The 18,083-nt window shown below is 39.2% G+C and overlaps 1 protein-coding gene and 1 long non-coding RNA gene across 2 annotated transcripts; one reads left to right on the top strand and one right to left on the bottom strand.

The window, feature by feature from the left end:
• Window positions 1-7,572: 7,572 nt before the first annotated feature.
• On the top strand, window positions 7,573-17,384 carry LOC105200547 (protein SCAI). The gene is made up of 4 exons (XM_011168173.3): window positions 7,573-8,013; window positions 10,020-10,870; window positions 15,399-15,812; window positions 17,013-17,384. Exons 1-4 carry the CDS (start codon window positions 7,820-7,822, stop codon window positions 17,255-17,257), a joined length of 1,704 nt encoding a protein of 567 aa, XP_011166475.1. The 5' UTR covers window positions 7,573-7,819; the 3' UTR covers window positions 17,258-17,384.
• On the bottom strand, window positions 17,159-18,051 carry LOC120358972. The gene is made up of 2 exons (XR_005575868.1): window positions 17,916-18,051; window positions 17,159-17,771 (listed from the first exon to the last, which is right to left on the bottom strand). It is a non-coding gene; the product is annotated as an uncharacterized LOC120358972 (long non-coding RNA).
• Window positions 18,052-18,083: the final 32 nt, after the last annotated feature.

Raw genomic sequence — 18,083 nt, 5'->3', positions numbered from 1 at the left:
GCTTGAACTTTGTATCAAATTATCTTTCTTTCGACACAATTCCAATTTCCTTTTCTTAAACTACATTAATCATGGATGTCACATTTTTTATGGCTTTCTTGAAATTTTGGCTTATATTTACTATAGATATTTTTTAATATGCCGAAAAACGAAACAATCTGTGATATTTCTATCTATTTATATCAATAATTATCGAAAAATAAAATTTGAGATGGCATTCATTGTTGAATAAATTAAATTTTTATCAATCTTGTCGACTAAAACATAAAGTAAATAAATAAATGACAATGGTTTAATTTTGTATATACTTTGCTTTAACTAGAAAATTATTTGATATTCTTTTCATGAGAAGTCAAATGTGTTTTGTATCTTTTGTGGCTTATTGTACAGTGTGAAAACAACGTACGAAAGTGCAGAACAGAGAAAATAAAGATAAGCGAAAGAGAGAATGTAGGAAAGACTATTGTATACTCTGAGAAAAGAGTCTCGAAGAGTCAGGGACAGAGAGACAAAATGGATCTGTGCCTAGAAAATTATCGATGAGCCGTTGGTCGATGACACGATTGAAATGTCCAATTTGTTTGATTAATATATCAACGATATCGCGTGATCTTCGTGCGAGATCGGTCCGCCGTGCGAATAGCGAGCCGTATCTGCTTGTACTGAAAATTATCTGATCCACGCGGTGGAGTAACAACGGGGGCGCGACAGGCCGGACACGTGCCTGGTACACGATTTTCAAAGGGCAGCCCGGGCATGGGGTAGCATATATTCATACGTATCGCGATAATAATGTATCGTTATCGCCGCCTTCGTTAACCAACTCGCGCGCCATCGGCAGCGGCGCGGCGGCGGTGGCTGCGGCGACAAAATCAATGCTTTGATTTAATAGAATTCCGTTTTGTTATATCCCGCGCATTGCATAAAATTCGCGGTTTGTGTAGGCACACGCACATGCGTGCGAGTGACAAAAATTTTCACCGACTGCGAAAAATCGACGCGTCGTTCATTGCGCGTTGATACGATAAAAAATAATCAAGTTAACTAAAGAACAAGGAAGCATATAAATGCTTTCTCTCTCTCACTATCACAACGCAATTTAATTTGCTCAAGTTATATTAAAACAAGGGAGAGCCATTAAAAACAGGACATTTAATATTTTTCGAATTTAAAAATATAAATACATTTACATAAACTGAGTCAATTGCAAGTCGATTGAAAAGCATAGGTTGCAATTTAAATGTTTTTTTAACAATTTGGATGTTTTTTATATTTGATACGAATAAATAAATAAATTAAATAAATTTATTTATATTTTAAAGATGTTTTCTTGTTTGATTCTAAATTTTTGAGTTCTGCTTATAGAGTGATTTAATCTCTTTCCGTGTAATATGTAACTAATTATGTTTACAAGATAATATCTGTCACAGAAAACACAATGATTATCAGAATTATCAGATTGATATACTGTGAATAATAGAAATCTTAATAGAACGTGTATGATCAGAATGATATTTTTGAAGATATTTTTATCAAGTCTAACTTATTTAATTTATTATTAAATAATTTAATGATTTTCTATTTATCAATTATTTTATTATTAATTAATTTTGCTATTTTTTTATTTTACTTATCTATATTTATTCCAACTTTGATAAATTTCTATAAATTTACAAAAAAGTTGATTGTAAAATTGAAGATCTCTTGATTTACTTTAATATTAGAATAGATTTGTATTTACGTTAAATTGATTCTGCGTTAAAGTGATTGTTTAAACAGTTCTGCAAAATACTTTTACATATACTTCAGACACTCCTAACGACGGTCATCGCCGTTGTTCCGCTTCCTATGACCGCCATGAATAATGTCGTACCTCTTCGTTCATGCGTAAAGTTTCCGATCGTCGGACGAGAAGCGGTGTCAATCGTGCGAGAAACATCAATGCATTGTACGACTGATCGTGATCTGCGCGATCCGAAGTGCATTGTCATGTAAAAGTCCGATAGTTTTATTCTTCTGCAAACAACAACACACGTCCGAGCCTTGCGAGCGAAACGCTTCCAAATAGAAGAGGTCTTCGTTAAATTCTTTTTGTTATATAACTGTTTTTTTTTTATAAACAATAACTTTGTGATTATGTTCTCTGCTATTGGAACTTTTCTAAAATTTTGTGCCGCTTACAATTACATTATTTGTAATTGAATTATTATGCTAAAAAGATTATTTCACAAAGTATTTTACCTATTTTTGCTTAGTAACTTTATTTGTTATTAAAAAAAAAACATTGCACGCCTTGGATAAAAAAAAATTGTTTTTGAAAGTCTTTTAGTCTTTTATATCTTTGCAATTAGTAGCAATGACAATATTTCAGATGATTAAGTTTGGTAATATATTTTTTTTATACGCGCACGATATTTTATCTGTTCACATCTCTATTTTCATAATATTACATTTTTATTTTTTATTAGACAGGTGGCATTAGATAGACGCAAAAGCAATTCCTCGCCGTCCGTTTTAGAATTAAACATTTTTCCGTAAAATATATTCGTGAAACTTTATCTCGGACGTATATGCCGCGAAAAATATATTGTCGTCGGCGATGTCTTCACCAACGGTAACCGCTTATCACGCACGAGGTCCGCGTATAACCGCGAGGACGAGTCTATCGGCGTTTAGCCGGCTTTCGTGAATGTAAACTAGGCGTTTCCTGCACGTATCGTACAAAGTGCTCGATTCGCTGGTCTTTTTTCACCCAGCCCGATCGATAATGCCATTGCAAACACCCTGTATGTGCACACCCTGTATGTGCTCGGTTAATGTTAATGGCAGGGGCCGGCTCGGTCGAACGGGGTGGGTTGCCCCTTTGCCCGTGAGTTAGAGCTTCCTGAGGCTTTCCTCGCATCTACCGCTCTACCCCGTCCCATCCCGCTCAAGTCCTGCTTGGCTAATGGTAAGGGCAGGAAATATCAAAAGTCGTCTCCACGATCGTTCTTTTTACCGTACTCTCTCTCTCTCTCTCTTTTTCTCTCGCCATTTTTTATTTATTTCTCTCTCTTTCTCTTTTATTACTGGATACCTTTATAACTTTGATGACAATCAGAAGATAGACGATGTAGCTTTGAAATGATAAATACAAATTTAAGAACTAGAAACTGAGGCAATAATCGTATCATTGAGATTTGTTAGTTATTATAAAAAGCCAAAAAGATTTTTTTTTATTTATTGTATCTTGTTTGAATTAAGTATACACAATATAGATTAATAAATTTATTACGAGTGAAAGAAAAAATTTTTTAACTGGAACGAAACGTGAACCTCATAAGTTAAATTAAAAGTGATATAATAAATGTAAAGAAACGTGCGAATAAACATACGTGATAACGAAACATGTACGTTACAAATGTAAGAGAAATTTAATTTTGATTTTGATATAATTTACGGATTAATTAAATTTCTTTTTGAGATATAGTTTCTATATATATATATATATGCAAAAAAGAAATTATGTTAATAAATTACAGAGGAAAGAGAAACAGAGAAAAAGATATTACAAGGATAGTTTACATTTAAATAGTAATAAAGAAGAAATTTGTTATATAAAATATGCTGTCTTAAATTTAAAATTATAATTGCTAATAAATTTAAAATGTTTACTTTAAAATGATTTCTGTATGGAGTATTCGTAATAATTATTTTGTAATATTCTTCGTGGCTATTGCAAAATATCGAAAATACCGGGAACAGACGGGAAAGCAATGACGATTTATAGTAAGCATTAATATCTCGAACTCTTCCCGGAAAGGTCGCAAGGGGGGTTAACACGCTTATCGTACGCAAACGTGATCGTCGAAATGATAAAAGAAAAAATGAATCTGACTCACAGGAGAGCAAATGTAATCACTGTTTGTCACGAACAGCAACGCATTCAACAGGTTAAAGCAACACATTAAAAAGAACGCGAATTTATTCGCATGCTTAAAAATCTCTTTCATCTCTCGGTGAATTCGGTCACGATATTTCACCGGGATGAACAGCACCAGATACCAGCGTATAAAATAGTAACACGTTAATCTTCTTCTCGCGTGTTCCTGAAAATAAATTACTCTAGAAATGCTACAGATTTACTACAACGCTTTTCTGACGTTACGTGAGTAATTTAGTCTTTTCTTTCTTGGAGGCGCCGTTTATTAAGGATTCTCGGATAGACATTCAACGATGCTTGTTCAAGTGAAGAGTCAGAATCTTTTAAAATTTATCGTGTGTATACAGAGAACTTCTTGTTGCATCCTAATCAGAACTTTAATCATTTCCATTAAAACCTTTTTGAATAACATAATGTTGGAAATGAAGAAGTTATAAAAAATAAAGCTTTCTTTTTTTTAACGAGTAAATAGCAATTGATAAAATAAGGATAAATAAATGATTTTTGTGAATTTTATACAACATCTTCTCTTTTTATTTGATCGAATTCTGTTATTTTTTTTTCTTTTATTGTATTAAAAAAGTATTGATTACAAACTGCTCAATAAATCTGTAGGTGAAAAATGTGTAGTTAGTTTGAAACTAGCATGGTTTATACAGGATGCGCAAATTACGAGCAGTTGGCCGCTCGTTAAGGTCGCTCTACAAATGTTTCCAACTCAGAGTGGTTGAAGCTGTCGCTCGTACCTTTGATATAAAAGGCATGCAATTAGAAGTAACGTGCAGTACACGAGACGGGCCGCAGCGGTGAAAAGGCGTGCACAATCGCGGCACGCTTCGTACGTAACGCACGTACGTAAATTCGACCCGAGGGATTCGCCGATATATCGCCTGATTTAATTTGTTGCAATTAGGGCCAAGGGTCGTTGGAGCGCACATCGACGCGGGATAGAGGAGCGGAACGTAGAGAAAGAAAGAGAGAGAGAGAGAGAGCGAGAGAGAAAAGAGGAAGAGCAGTCTCCACCCGTGGCTCACCGCGCCCTGCTATTAATATCAGTTAACGACACGATATGATCACTCGTCTATACCCAGACAGCTGGCTGCCAGCAGCGGCGGCTGTTTGAGCCGAGTCATGACTCGAACCATGTCGACGCGCAGATCGTACCTTCGACCGTGATTCGAGCTCATCGATCGCGGAGCTGACTCACCGGGACGCGCGGCTTCACCTCGACTCATAATTTCGCGAATCCTAATACGCAGTTAGGTAACCCTATCGTGAATCTCAAATAATTTACGCTAATGCTAACCCTCTCGTAGTTCAGCGTCAGCTACTGCGTGGAATGGAAGAAAGTAATACGAAATAAGGAGTGGGTAAAGTAAATATTAGCAATACAAAATGATGTATTTTTCTGAAAGATAGTCGTATTTTTTTTATCTCCTTCGTTACGTCGTGTGTTTAAAATATTCTTTGAATTCTTATCTACGCGGTCGCAGAAGTGCCGGTAGCGAGGTCCGTCCGCCAGAAAACGTCATAGGGCCGTTATAGCAGTGGCATACGTACCGATAGCAATAGGCGATATGGAGCGGGTTCTATCTAGCAGACATCCGGCCAGCATCGAAACAAGCCGACCGCGCGCGGATTACCATAAGCATTTATATATGCGCCAGCGCATTATACTTGCATACCCGACGGGCGAAGGTGCCCCGTTGTCGACGACGGTAGCGCCTCGTATTAGGCGCGGGTACACCGCACAGGGGATGCGTGTAGGTGCCCATCAGGCCTGGCTACTTACTTACGTGTACCAGTCGGCCTCACGAGCCGCCGGCACGCGAGCCTGATTGACTTGTAGATGAGGCGACACAGTCGATATACTCCGGACTCTATACCGTCCGGCCTCTGGAAACGGTATCCCCTGGTCGTCGCCACCTACCACCATCTCGCCGCCACCCCCATAGTCCCACGGTTCGCCAGCAGGGATTCCCATGGTCGGTCGGCCCATCGGTTACACCGCTTTCCCTCGCCTGCGAAGCTTTGCCATCCCTCGTCTCTCTGCTGCATTCCTCTCGCGCTCATCGTTCTCTCGTTCTATCTGGCTCTACTTTCTCTCTCTCTCTCTCTCTCTTTCTCTCTTTTTCACCCTTTTTATTCGCTCTCCTCGCCCTCTTTCCCAGTCACCGACCGTTATCTAGTTAATTAATCTCCGCCGACGACGGTAGTAGACTAGCGGGGCGGTAAAACTCCCACCGTCGCTGCCGCCGTAACGAGCCGCGGCGACGAAAGTGTCGAGCGGCCACAACTACCCCCCCTGGTCTCCGGCACTTCGCTCGCTGGCGTGGCGTTACCCTCTTTTCGTCGGGAAATTTTAATTACGGTGAAAGAAAAACGGACAGGCCTCGTTAGAGGCCGGACGAGTGTTGAAAGTTAGCGAGATATTCGAGGAAGTTGGGAGATTCGCATGATGGAATAGGTATCAACGCGAGAGTTTCGGTGAAGTACGTGATTTTTATGCGCATAATTTTATTGCTAAAACGCGAACTTGTAAGTGAAATCCGAACCGGACACTCGGATATCTCAATCATACTTTTATGCCTTCAAAGTACACATAAGACGATAGCAATAGATTATAAAATATATATAAATTCAATTTTAAATCTGGACGATTTTAGAATAAACCAATTTTAAACTGCACTTTACTGCAGTAAAAACTTTAAATTTAGCATTGATTTTCAAAAAAATTTAATGATAAAAACAAAGTAAATACTTTTGCGCCGAGATATCTTTTTGAAAGGGATCATTTCCGAAGAAATTACAATTTTGAATTGATTTCAGTCCTAAGATAAACTATATTTAAAAAAGTTTTCAATTAATATTTTTATAAATATCAGTCGCTTGTTTTGAGAACCTAATTTTATGATGTTTGTAGTCTTCTCATTACTCTTTAACTACATGGTGCTTTTGTATTATTCGGACCCCAGTTTGTGTTCCTTCCGTTGGTTGTTATCCTGGTTAAGCGGTATGATTATTTCGAAGACATATCAGTAGAGCTGTAATGACTGGATAAGGGTAAAAACACATTGACCGCGTGCAAACCAACCCTAGGTTAGTTATCTTCGGTATTCGTTACCATAAGGTAGAAATTTATTGATTTCAACCATAGTTGGTCTACCGATCGGATAGTCAGGACTTTACACGAGTTTTGTCTACAGATAAAAGAAACGATTAAGTTCTTAACAGTCTCAATTTTTTAAATATCTCTGAATTTTAGGCTATATTTCTATAGGATATCGTATTAAGTCTATTAGGAGCATATTACTTTACTGTAAGAGTGCTAATTTCTTTTACTTAAATAATTAGCAAGTTGTTAAAGTAAATTTGATGAAATGTCATGCGTTTACTCAAACTAGGATTTTTCTACTCTGCGCTCTAACTTTACTTTGACAATTGTATTATTATCGTAACATTAATATCAAGATATCGTAATACGCTGTTAAACTCGTCGGTCTCGAGGAGAACATTATTTGCCTTCACCAGCATTCAAATATTTTACCCTCAAGGACGAAAATATCGATTTTCTAGAGGACACCCCGAAGCCTCGACGTCGCTCGCACAGATGTCCGCGAGCGTTGTCGCTGCGGTTGGCGTCGCCGCCGCCGCCTCCACCGTCGACGTCGACGCTAGGCGTCACGACGGCGTCGGCAGCGGCGGTGGTGGCGCACACGCTGCTCCCCTGATGCGGGGTGGGCGAGAGTATTGATTGGTCGCCGTGGTCGCCGTCGTCGTAGGCGCCGTGCAAAGGGTGGCGGAATCGCCAGGCGCCCATCACGCGGGCCCGCCGCGACCGTGCGTCGAGAAGGGCGTCCAGCCAGCGTCCGGCCGCGGTCTCGACTCGCCGAAAAGATGGTCATGATGGCTGGCATGGACGACCATGAGCGTAAAGTCGTCCTCGAGTTCTGCCACCTGCTCGAGAAGAGCAAGCAGCTGTTCAACGGGCTGCGCGACCTGCCGCAATACGGACACAAGCAGTGGCAGGGTTACTTCGGGCGGACCTTCGACGTCTACACGAAGCTCTGGAAGTTCCAGCAACAGCACAGGTGAGTGATATCTTTATCTTTAAGGGCGAGAAAGAGAGAAAAAGAGAGAGAAAGAGAGAGCGTGCGCGCGTGTATATGCGTCTGCTTGTGTATACGCGAGAAAGCGAGGGAAATACATAACTTTGTAGCGAGGTTTCTCTGATCTTTTGGAGCACACCTGGTAGCGATTTCCCAAGTTACTTTAACGAGAGATAAAAGTTTCTAAACGATTTCGCTGACAGCAGGCGAAAAATATCTACGAAATATTCGCAGCGGAAAATCGTAACTCGATTTCGCAAGCTAGCATGCATATGATTCAGCGACTTCCGTCGATTTCTTTGGATGACCTCCAATGATGTTCGTCCGCGATCTCTCGCGATCGAGTGGAAACAGGCACACGTTCGGTACGGCAGTGGTGGCGCTCGGCGAGTCATGTGCCGCAAGATTATGACCATCGTAGAAAATATCGCACCGTGTTCTTCCTGACGTTTCGATGTAGTGTACGATATATTTTAGCACGCGAACGTTCACGAAACCGCGGCACGATACTTGATTTCGTTTCGCGGGTGTCACGACGGCCGATTCGATGACGAAACAAAGGTTTCTGCGTGGCGAAGTCCACGTGACCGAGTCCTCGTGTGTTGCGCTTTAAACTTTGTGTCTGCCCGTCAGCCTGTCTCAGAGTTTTGTGTTAGAATGGCCGAGTAAATCTCATTTCCTTTTACATAGATTGGTTGATATTTCATACAATTCATCTTCCATGCACATCGTGTTAAAGTGTTACATATTGGCGGAAAAAGTTTCACTTGTATTTCTCACTCCTGTCGTCGCTTCATTACCTGTTAATTACATTATCGTATAATACGTACGTAATAAGCGAGACCACAATAAACTGAGAAGCGGACAAAGGAAGTCCCTTATTCTCTGTTGTTAGTGAATACTCCATTTACGTTTCCAACTAGGAATATTCCGATCGTATAAGTGTTTGTGTGTGCGTGTGTATTATAACTGAAACGTTTATTTTATTGTTAGGTGTATCAAAGTAATTTGTAGTTTGATTTCCAAGTCTATTTTTTAAGTAATCGTCATATAGAAAAATATTATTTTCGTTCTAAGAAAAGCGATTATTCAATTTATATTTCTTCTTTCAAGTAATGATTGTTTTTGCAAAGAATATTCTCTTGGTAATAGCCTCAAAATAAATTCATCATTTACTTGAAACTGATAATATTTACTTAAAATAAATTGTGTACGTATAGAAAATATATACTTGAATTAATATGTTATTTTAAATATTTCAGATATTTCTGCGAAACTGTTATGAATTCATTACAGCCATCAAATTTATTTAAAATATATTCTGAATCCTAGTAATTTAATACTTTAATCCAGAATATTAAATTAAAACAAAAATTCGATTTGTTTGTTATTCTGATTTTACTTCGATACAATTTTACAATATTTTTTAAAAGAAAATAAATATTATAATTTATATAAAGAATATTCTTTTTTTTTAATAGATGATATGAGTTTTTCTAAAATTTTATGAGTATATTTTAAGATCAAGAAAATATTCTGTTAAAAATAATCGTTACTAGAGGAAAATAAGTAAATTGTACAATCGCTTTTCTTGATCATATTTTTCTGTGACAAATCTTTAATTAAACTATTTTTGGTTATGTTGAAAAATATAAAAATATCTAAGACGTTTAAAATTAATAACTTCATTGTAGAATATTATATATTTTGCATTGATATTCTTTCAAGAAAAATATATTTTTAATTTACTTCTCGTATTGTTCAATTTGTAGATATAAGTATTTTTCGTTGCAAACGTCAACGTTTTTAAACATAAACACTTTTTTTTCAGAAACGATAAAAAATCATTAAAAATTAAAATTATTTTAATTTTATTTTAATCGATTATATGGTAATTCGGCGATTAAAAAATGAAATATAGCACACACACTGGGCGTGCGTGCGTGAACACGTGCGCGCTCACGTGTACAGCCTCACTTTGTTTTCAGAACGATACTGGACACGAAGTACGGCCTCAAAAGGTGGCAAATTGGCGAGATCGCCAGCAAGATCGGCCAGCTCTACTACCACTACTATCTACGTACCAGCGAGACAAGCTACCTGCACGAGGCCTACTCGTTCTACGCGGCGATACGCGGTCGCGCCTATTACAGCCGCGCTGCTAAGGAGAACAGGAGCGATCTGATGGTGAAGAAGCTCAGGTACTACGCTCGCTTCATCGTCGTTTGCCTTCTGCTGAACCGTATGAAGCTCGTGCGGGAACTCGTGCAGGAGCTCGACGCCCAGATAGCCGATTACACCAGCACCTACGAGCCGGACGATCAGCTCGAATGGAATCTCGTCCTCGACGAAATCAAGGCCTTCGTCAAGGCCGAGTCCGCAGTCGGTGTTCTGCACTCGGACTCGAACCCCATCGTGCTGACCCACAGGCTCGGTCCGCAGACCTGCCCGCCCGTCGAACGATCGCCACCCATGTGCCTATCTCTCCAAGAGATCCTAATAGTCGGCAATTGCACTGACCAGGTGAAGTTCAGTGAATTGTCGATGGACATGTTCAGAATGCTGCAGACACTCGAGCGGGAGCCCAGGGACGACCCGAATCACCTGCACGATGCCTCGCCAGCCGGCCGAATGCCCTTCAGACCCGGGCCCTATCCCGGGCCGGAAAACGGCGCGCCAAGACGCGACAATCCGCACAAGTACCTGCTGTACAGGCCGACCTACAGTCAGGTGCAAGTGTTCCTCGCGAGTGGCTTCAAGGAGCTACCGGCGAACGGCGCGTTACTGCTGTACCTGTCGGCGGACGGCTGCTTCTCTACCGTCAAGCACCCCGAAGAAAGTGAGTGTTTAATCGAGTTTCACGTAGACGCTCTCTTATTGTTCGTTCTATCGCTGTGCTCTCGCAAGTTTATAGGCGTTAGACGTAAAGCCCTTTATTTTAAATGGAAGATCTGCTGAAAATAGATCTGCTGAAGAAAGGGTGACATGCATCTTCCATAAATCGTGCATCCAATTTGTCGCTCGAACGATGAGGCTGCTACTTTTAATAAGCTATACTACTGATCAATTATATCTGTATACATTTGCTTAGTTGGAAATTAAGTGGAAATGCCTGATGTAAAAGATGGATGCTTAAGTAGCTTTCATTCGCTTCGCTACTTCGAAGGTGACCTATCATTTATGGGTCAGTTAATAATGTGCTACAAATATCACGCGGGAAAACGATATTTTTATAAAGGAAAAAAGTAAGTGAGGGAATATAACTAGGATCTTGATCGAAAATCATTGAAGTAAATAATTTGAATTCATTGAGAATGTTCTCATATGAAATAGTCTAAGTTATTATTCTTTCATGTTACTTTCTCGTTAATTTGATAACGAAACTTTTTATCAATAAGTATTAGAAGACGCACAATGTAAGATATTTCGAAATTCTTCTTTGTTGGATATTTTTACATAAAAAGGGAAATATTAAACATATTTTTAAAGATGGAACATAACATTTCAAGACATAAATAGAATTTTGATTAAAATGAAAAATTATATTTATTTGAGGAATACAAGAAAATAATCAAGTAAATGCAAATAGTACTAGCATGCGATCAACTTTGGTCGCATTGCAAAATCATTCTTGGTGCATATTTATGTGTCAGAGAACTTTGTATTGAGGTTCCCGAGTTGTAAGTCACAACTAATAGGTCATTCTTGCCTGAACTTCGGTATCGCGCAAAATCATTTGGCTTGCAAATCATTATATCGCGCTTGACCGCTATCAATCCCAAGTATCGAGTCCCGCATTTCACGCCCCACAATCTTGGGTCCACCAAGTCCATTCCCGCTCCGCTTGAGCCGATCGCGCGCCAGCATAAACGGCGGTCACCCAAAAGTGACCACTGATACAGAGCGGACCGTTGTACAGTCATGTGGAGTTAAAGCGAATCATCCGCTCAGCGAAGCCGAAGGTGTACGCGTGTCGGTCTTTTCGGTCAGTTTCCCTGGTCGGTAGTCCGGTACTTTGGCCACCGATACTATCGTAGAAGTGGCTGGCTAGGTAGGTTTCCCGTGCTCTCTCAATTGGAACAACCACGACACGATAATCCACGCGACGCCGCAGCCACGTCATCGTATACGTCCTGTAGCGAATGTTACGTCCTATCAACTCTACGATTTCCCTGTTTCGCGAACGTTTGATGGAATAATCTTTTAAGATAAAAAGCGAAGAGAACGCTGACGGTTACAGGTTCGACAAGTGGACTATGATTCCAATTATTTTTTTATTTATCGTATGAACTAAAAGAAAAAAAAATTGCAATTATTATCATTTAAATATCATTCGTAATCATTTTTAGTTCCAACTATATATTTATAGTTGTTTCAATCGTGCAAATTATAGCTATTAATTATAATTACTGTGTAAATAAATAGTAAATAAATGTGAAGAAAAAAGTTGTATTACTATATAATTGTGATTGCATTTACTACACAGAAATGTTTATTTTATTTTGAATATCTGTATATTTCACAATATTAATACTTGAATCATAAAATGTTTTCAGCTGGTAGAACTATAAATACAAGGTTATTATTATTATTATTAACATTATAGCAGTAATAATTATAAAAATAGGGTTCTTTACTAATTATTTTATCAAACGATTATAATCACAATTATATTATATATTCTTCTCTTAGTGTGTAACCGTAATTTGCATGGTGGACTATGAACAGAAAAATATTTTCCTATTTTACTGCTATGGGTTAACTTAAGCGTTCAGACCCGCAGCACTTTCAAATACACTCCAATTGCTTCCTTTATTATTTTCGTCTGTTTTATTTTATTTTTTTTTATTATTTATTATTATTTATTTAAAACTATTATGCGATCGTGGCGCACAGAGTTATGCATCTGCTCTCTGTGCCGGGTCCAAATTCGATCAAAATCAATCAAATTTTATTCGATTGCTACCTCTCGGAAGGCAGTGATACTTAAATCATTGAGAACATACAGAAAGAACAGTTTTGTATTTTAATACAGATCTGAAAATAATTATGTTGAACCATTTAAAATATTTTATTGAATATTTAACTTGGTTGCTAGAATATTAAAACTGTTTGCAGCAACATTATTATGCTTTGGCATCCTACATACTTTGATGGTCCAATATAAAATTGTTTCTTCAACTGTATCTAGCTAAATGTTTAGAAAAAGCAATGAAACTGTTCTTCTCATCTATGTCTCTCTAAATAAGCCATTCGGACATTATCGACATTAAAACTATAGCTTCCATATATCTGTGCAAACTGTAAAGAATGCACATCGGAAATAACTGAGAGGTCATACTTTTGATAAGAGGACTGAAAAAAAACCGCCTAGCTTGTTATTTATAAATAATTTATTTGATACCTCCTTGGTAATTTGAAAGGAGGTATTTCAATAATTTAAGATTTGAAACAATCCAGTGAAATACAAACAAATTCTTCCGCCTGTACATTCCACACACATTTTGCTCTTGACTCCTCACGAATAAGGGTCGCACGTGGTTTTCTTAACCCGAACATAGACGATCACACTTCTCACAGGAAAAAGTGTCATAGCGTCCTTTCGGAACGTTGACCCATATTAGACACTTATTTCATAAAAAGTTCATCTCACAATCTACAAAGTGTCTAACCCATGCTCTTCCAATCTTCCTTTCTTTCTCAATTCTGTCTCTCTTCGTTCTGAAACATAACACGAGCTACAAAACGTCTTTTTGTATCGAACGAACCGCACAGTATCCCAGGTTGACTGAAAAATATGAGATATATAGGGAGGAAAAAAAGAGAGAAATCTTGAACAAACTCGAGTTTGCTTTTTAGCAAATTTATAGAAAATTTTATTTAAAAAAAAATTTGTTTAATTTTAAATACACTTTGACGATTTATTAGCATCGTTATTATCGTAAGAAAATGAAAAGAAGTTTTCATGTTAAAAATTCAATTTCATTAAGCATACTTTTTTTTAGCTGCTTATCGCGATTTTGCATGGGATGTTTTGTTCATTGATGATGATGCTAATAATAATGGAACATTAACCCATTCGATTTCGAGTGGGAAAATATGTATATACTTATCTTACTTATAAAGAAAAATCGAGACAGTTTTTTGAAACAACATATGCACGCGTTTCATGTATTTTATTGCGAAATATCTTTGAAAATTTTTGTAGGTTTAAGTTTATTGAATGGCTTAAGAGATGTAGGCGAATGTCTAATTAATTGAAAAAAGTAAATTTTTTAGATCATCAACGTCATTTTTAATTAGTAAATATTCATTACAGTCGGTAATGCATGAACGTCGAGTTTTAGAAGAAAAGATTTGCTATTTTAACAACTTTATTGTTAACAATAAATTTGTTAAAATATTATATTGCCTTCTTATTAGTACATCTAATAATTAATCTATTTCGCGTTATATTTGCACATATATACCAATAGAGGTAAATCAAAGTTACTTACAATTTATCTGCATGTAACTTTGATTGGCTGCAATTTAAGGGGAATTGAACATTACGCCTTGGATCAAGATTACATATCGGTCGCCATTGCAGTGAAGGTCTTTAAAGGAAAATAGAGTATCGTCCCAATATCAGGGTTGCTTCGTAATAAAGATTCGTACGATGGCGAATCTAGCTTTGCAATCAATATCAATGTATTAGAAACCAGGAGTCCATCGATTACAATAATTGGCAACATAAATAATGCGAAACGGATTCCACGGCTTTTGTTTATTGATATTGCTTCGAAATAGCATATATAAAAATTTTAGAGCCTTTGCTTATGCTTAGAATTAAAATATTGGTGAGTGAAGGCAACATTGGGGAAGATTCCACGTTTTATATATAAATTGTTATTTATATCAAGAGAGAGAACATCTGAATTTTTAGATGTTCAAGAACGAGATTGTTATAATTTTAATATATTTCAACAGGAATAATTAAATTCTGAATCCTCAACAAAAATCAAACAATATGTTAAACAAATATGGATAACAAAGCTTTATCGTTTAATTAAATTTACATCAATCTTTTTACTTCAACTTGAAATCTTAATTTACATAAATTACCACGATATTTGAGTGTTATAAATTGTAAAATTCTAATTTAAAGAAAAAATTGAACAAATTTTCGCTGAAAAAATGTTTCGTTCATTCAAGATGTATCTTATTTCGGAGAACACGTTTTTGCGTCTCTGAATTTCGAGATACTCCGTGTCGAATGGCGGAACACGGTCGGAATTTCTGAGATTTCCTCAACGTTGCCAACATCCATTCGACGGATCAGCGAACGCAGAATTGCACGATGTTGATAAAATCTTGCGATCTTGCAGTGGGGTACGACCTGGGTGGCGTGTCCACGTGCAGCAAGAGGGATCCGGAGCACGGGAAGAGGCCGGCCGGCGGCAAGGAGCCGCACTGCCTGTACCCGGGCGACCTGTATCCCTTCACCCGGAAACCGCTCTTCGTCGTCGTCGACTCGGATAACAGCTTCGTGTTCCAGCAGATACCGCGTTACTTCGGTCAACCCCTGATGGTGCTAATGTCGCCGCAGGACGTGCCGCCGACTCTGCGCGACCTGCGACACGGTGGCAGCCTGTTCACCCTATTTCTTCATGCCCCCCTCGCCGCCTTCTGCCTTATATGCAACGTCGGGAGCCTGCCCGTGCAACATTGGGAGCGCTGCCAGCGTTACATCGAGCGATTCCTTAACGAGGCCAGTCAGCTCGTAACGCGCTCTCGATGCGGTAAGGATACTCGATGCAACCGATTGTCTGAAGCGTCAGACGAAAACGGTCAAAGAACGACTAACGATCAGTGGAGGACGATGAATTCTAGAGGCTCTTGAATCGTCTCAATTTCTCACTGATTGGCTTCAAATTATTAGTGGAAGGATTATAATTAAAATCGTGGATTATATCGGGAATTTAGATTATCAGTCTGGAGACAGAAGCAATTAATGCTTTACAACATTACAGGCACTAATCATCAAATTTAAATGTCAAAATATTTTCACTCTTGTCTCAAGTGACGGCTCGTAAAATATTCTTGAACGCGCGATTTAAGATGAAACGTTTCCGAGTAGGATCGAATCTCCCCTGAAAAGAACGCGTATAGTGTAAAAAGATTTATTCAACTCGACCAGTATATCGCGTGATGTTTAATAGTTATAACGCGGCACTGAGAGAGAGAAAAAGAGAGAGAGAAGGGCGAGCAAAATTAAGATTTTATCGCCAAAATGAGGGCGTGTTGTTTCGTTGCGCAGCAGCAGCCGTCTGGCTCATTGAATGCGACTTACGATCGCGTTACAACAATAAACGCATTTGGCCTAGATCCAAACGAATTTATCGGAGAACTCCCGTTCTCCGATTTCTGCGTGTCTCTTTAACTTTCGAGTTAAGGGGATATCTATGTTAAGGGGATATCTATTAGCTTCACGCGAGACGAACCGATGTGACATCGCGAGCTTTCTGTTCTAAACATTTACGTGTGCTTTGTGCAAAATATATAAACCGGAATATCTTGCGATATTCTGTCACAAATTCCCTTGAGCAAACTTGTCAGTTGAAAAATCGAAAATTAAAGGATCCCGGCATGGCAAACTTGAAAGCATCGCGTAACTTTGTAGGAGAAGGATAACAGGAGAAGGTTATGCTTTTTCTTTATTCGTCTCCACGTCACTTCTAGAAAAGCCTGTTTGAGAAAGCTCAACTCAGAGACGTCTGAGAAAATTAAAAAGTTGCGGAGCAAGTCTTTCATCGAAGTCTCACCGACGACGAAGGACTAACTCCGAAGAAAAATATATGCGCATTTACTTGAATGTCGCGAATTAGAAAAAGAACTGACATTCGAGGAGCATCTTCCTCCACGAAATCGAATCCTCCCCCCCCCGCCTCCTCCCGATATTTGATGTCACGTAACTTGACTCGCGATCTCGCAACTCGTAGAGACCAGCGTGCTGCAGTTCTTCGGTGACGACTTCCTGCGGCTGCTGCTGGTGCGCTACGTGTTCTGCGACGTGGTGCTGAACCTGCACCGCTCGTTCAGGGGCCGTCAGCAGAGGCCGCGTTGCCATCCGCCTCTGCCGGACGCGGAGGTCCTCGAGCATCCCACCCTTCATCACCTGGTGCTCGATCTGGCCGCCTGCCTGGACGCCCGCGACCACTTCCCGGACAGCAACGAGCTCGCCTGACCCCGGCATCTACCTTGCTCGGTCCCCGACACGACGTCCCTGTTACCATCTCACAACCACGATTACGATTACGACTACTGTAATTACAATTGCAACAATAAAATCGTTACACTGAGACCTCATTAAACCGCGTCTTCGCAGTAATCGCGTAATTCGCGAGATCGCGCGGCCGTGTGTCTGTCAATGAGATTCGGGGATCCGGAGTCCCTCACCCAAACAACTTGGACGCGGCACATCGTAGGGGTAGCGCGCGACAACGCGCACCGTGATACGACGCAACGCGACGCACCGAGGCGCAGGATAAATCGCTCTGCAGATTTCGCGTAATCGTCGGATGACGGGACTCGAACCTACACCGTCCGATTATAAACGACACGAAGAATCCCAGAGAAATACGATCGGCGATCGAGCGAGTGTTGCTGATACACGTCAACGCTTCGGATAAGCAAAGATAAAACTACCGCTTCTGGTTTCTTCAAGAGTTACTCACTTGAAATGCGCTCGAATGCTTGAACTGTAACATAGGTATATATACATACATATATATACATATATATACATATATATACATATATATACATATATATATATATATATATATATATATATATATATATATATATAGAGTGGCAATATAATTTTCGTACGAATAACACACATTTCCGATATCTGCATTCTCTCTGTTTCAAACGTACTCAAACACCGTGAAAGCGTGCTCACTATCCCCGTGTTGTTTCGTGCGATTCAAGGCAGAGGTGCATCATCTTCTCCGACACCACGTTGCCGTCGTTGCCGTCGTCGTGGTCGCTCGCCGATCGGCCGACCG

Source organism: Solenopsis invicta, chromosome 11 (genome assembly GCF_016802725.1).
Source record: "Solenopsis invicta isolate M01_SB chromosome 11, UNIL_Sinv_3.0, whole genome shotgun sequence".
In the NCBI taxonomy this organism is placed as follows: Eukaryota; Metazoa; Arthropoda; class Insecta; order Hymenoptera; family Formicidae; genus Solenopsis; species Solenopsis invicta.
Note: the sequence above shows the minus strand (reverse complement) of the source record. Positions and strands in the feature narration are given on the sequence as shown.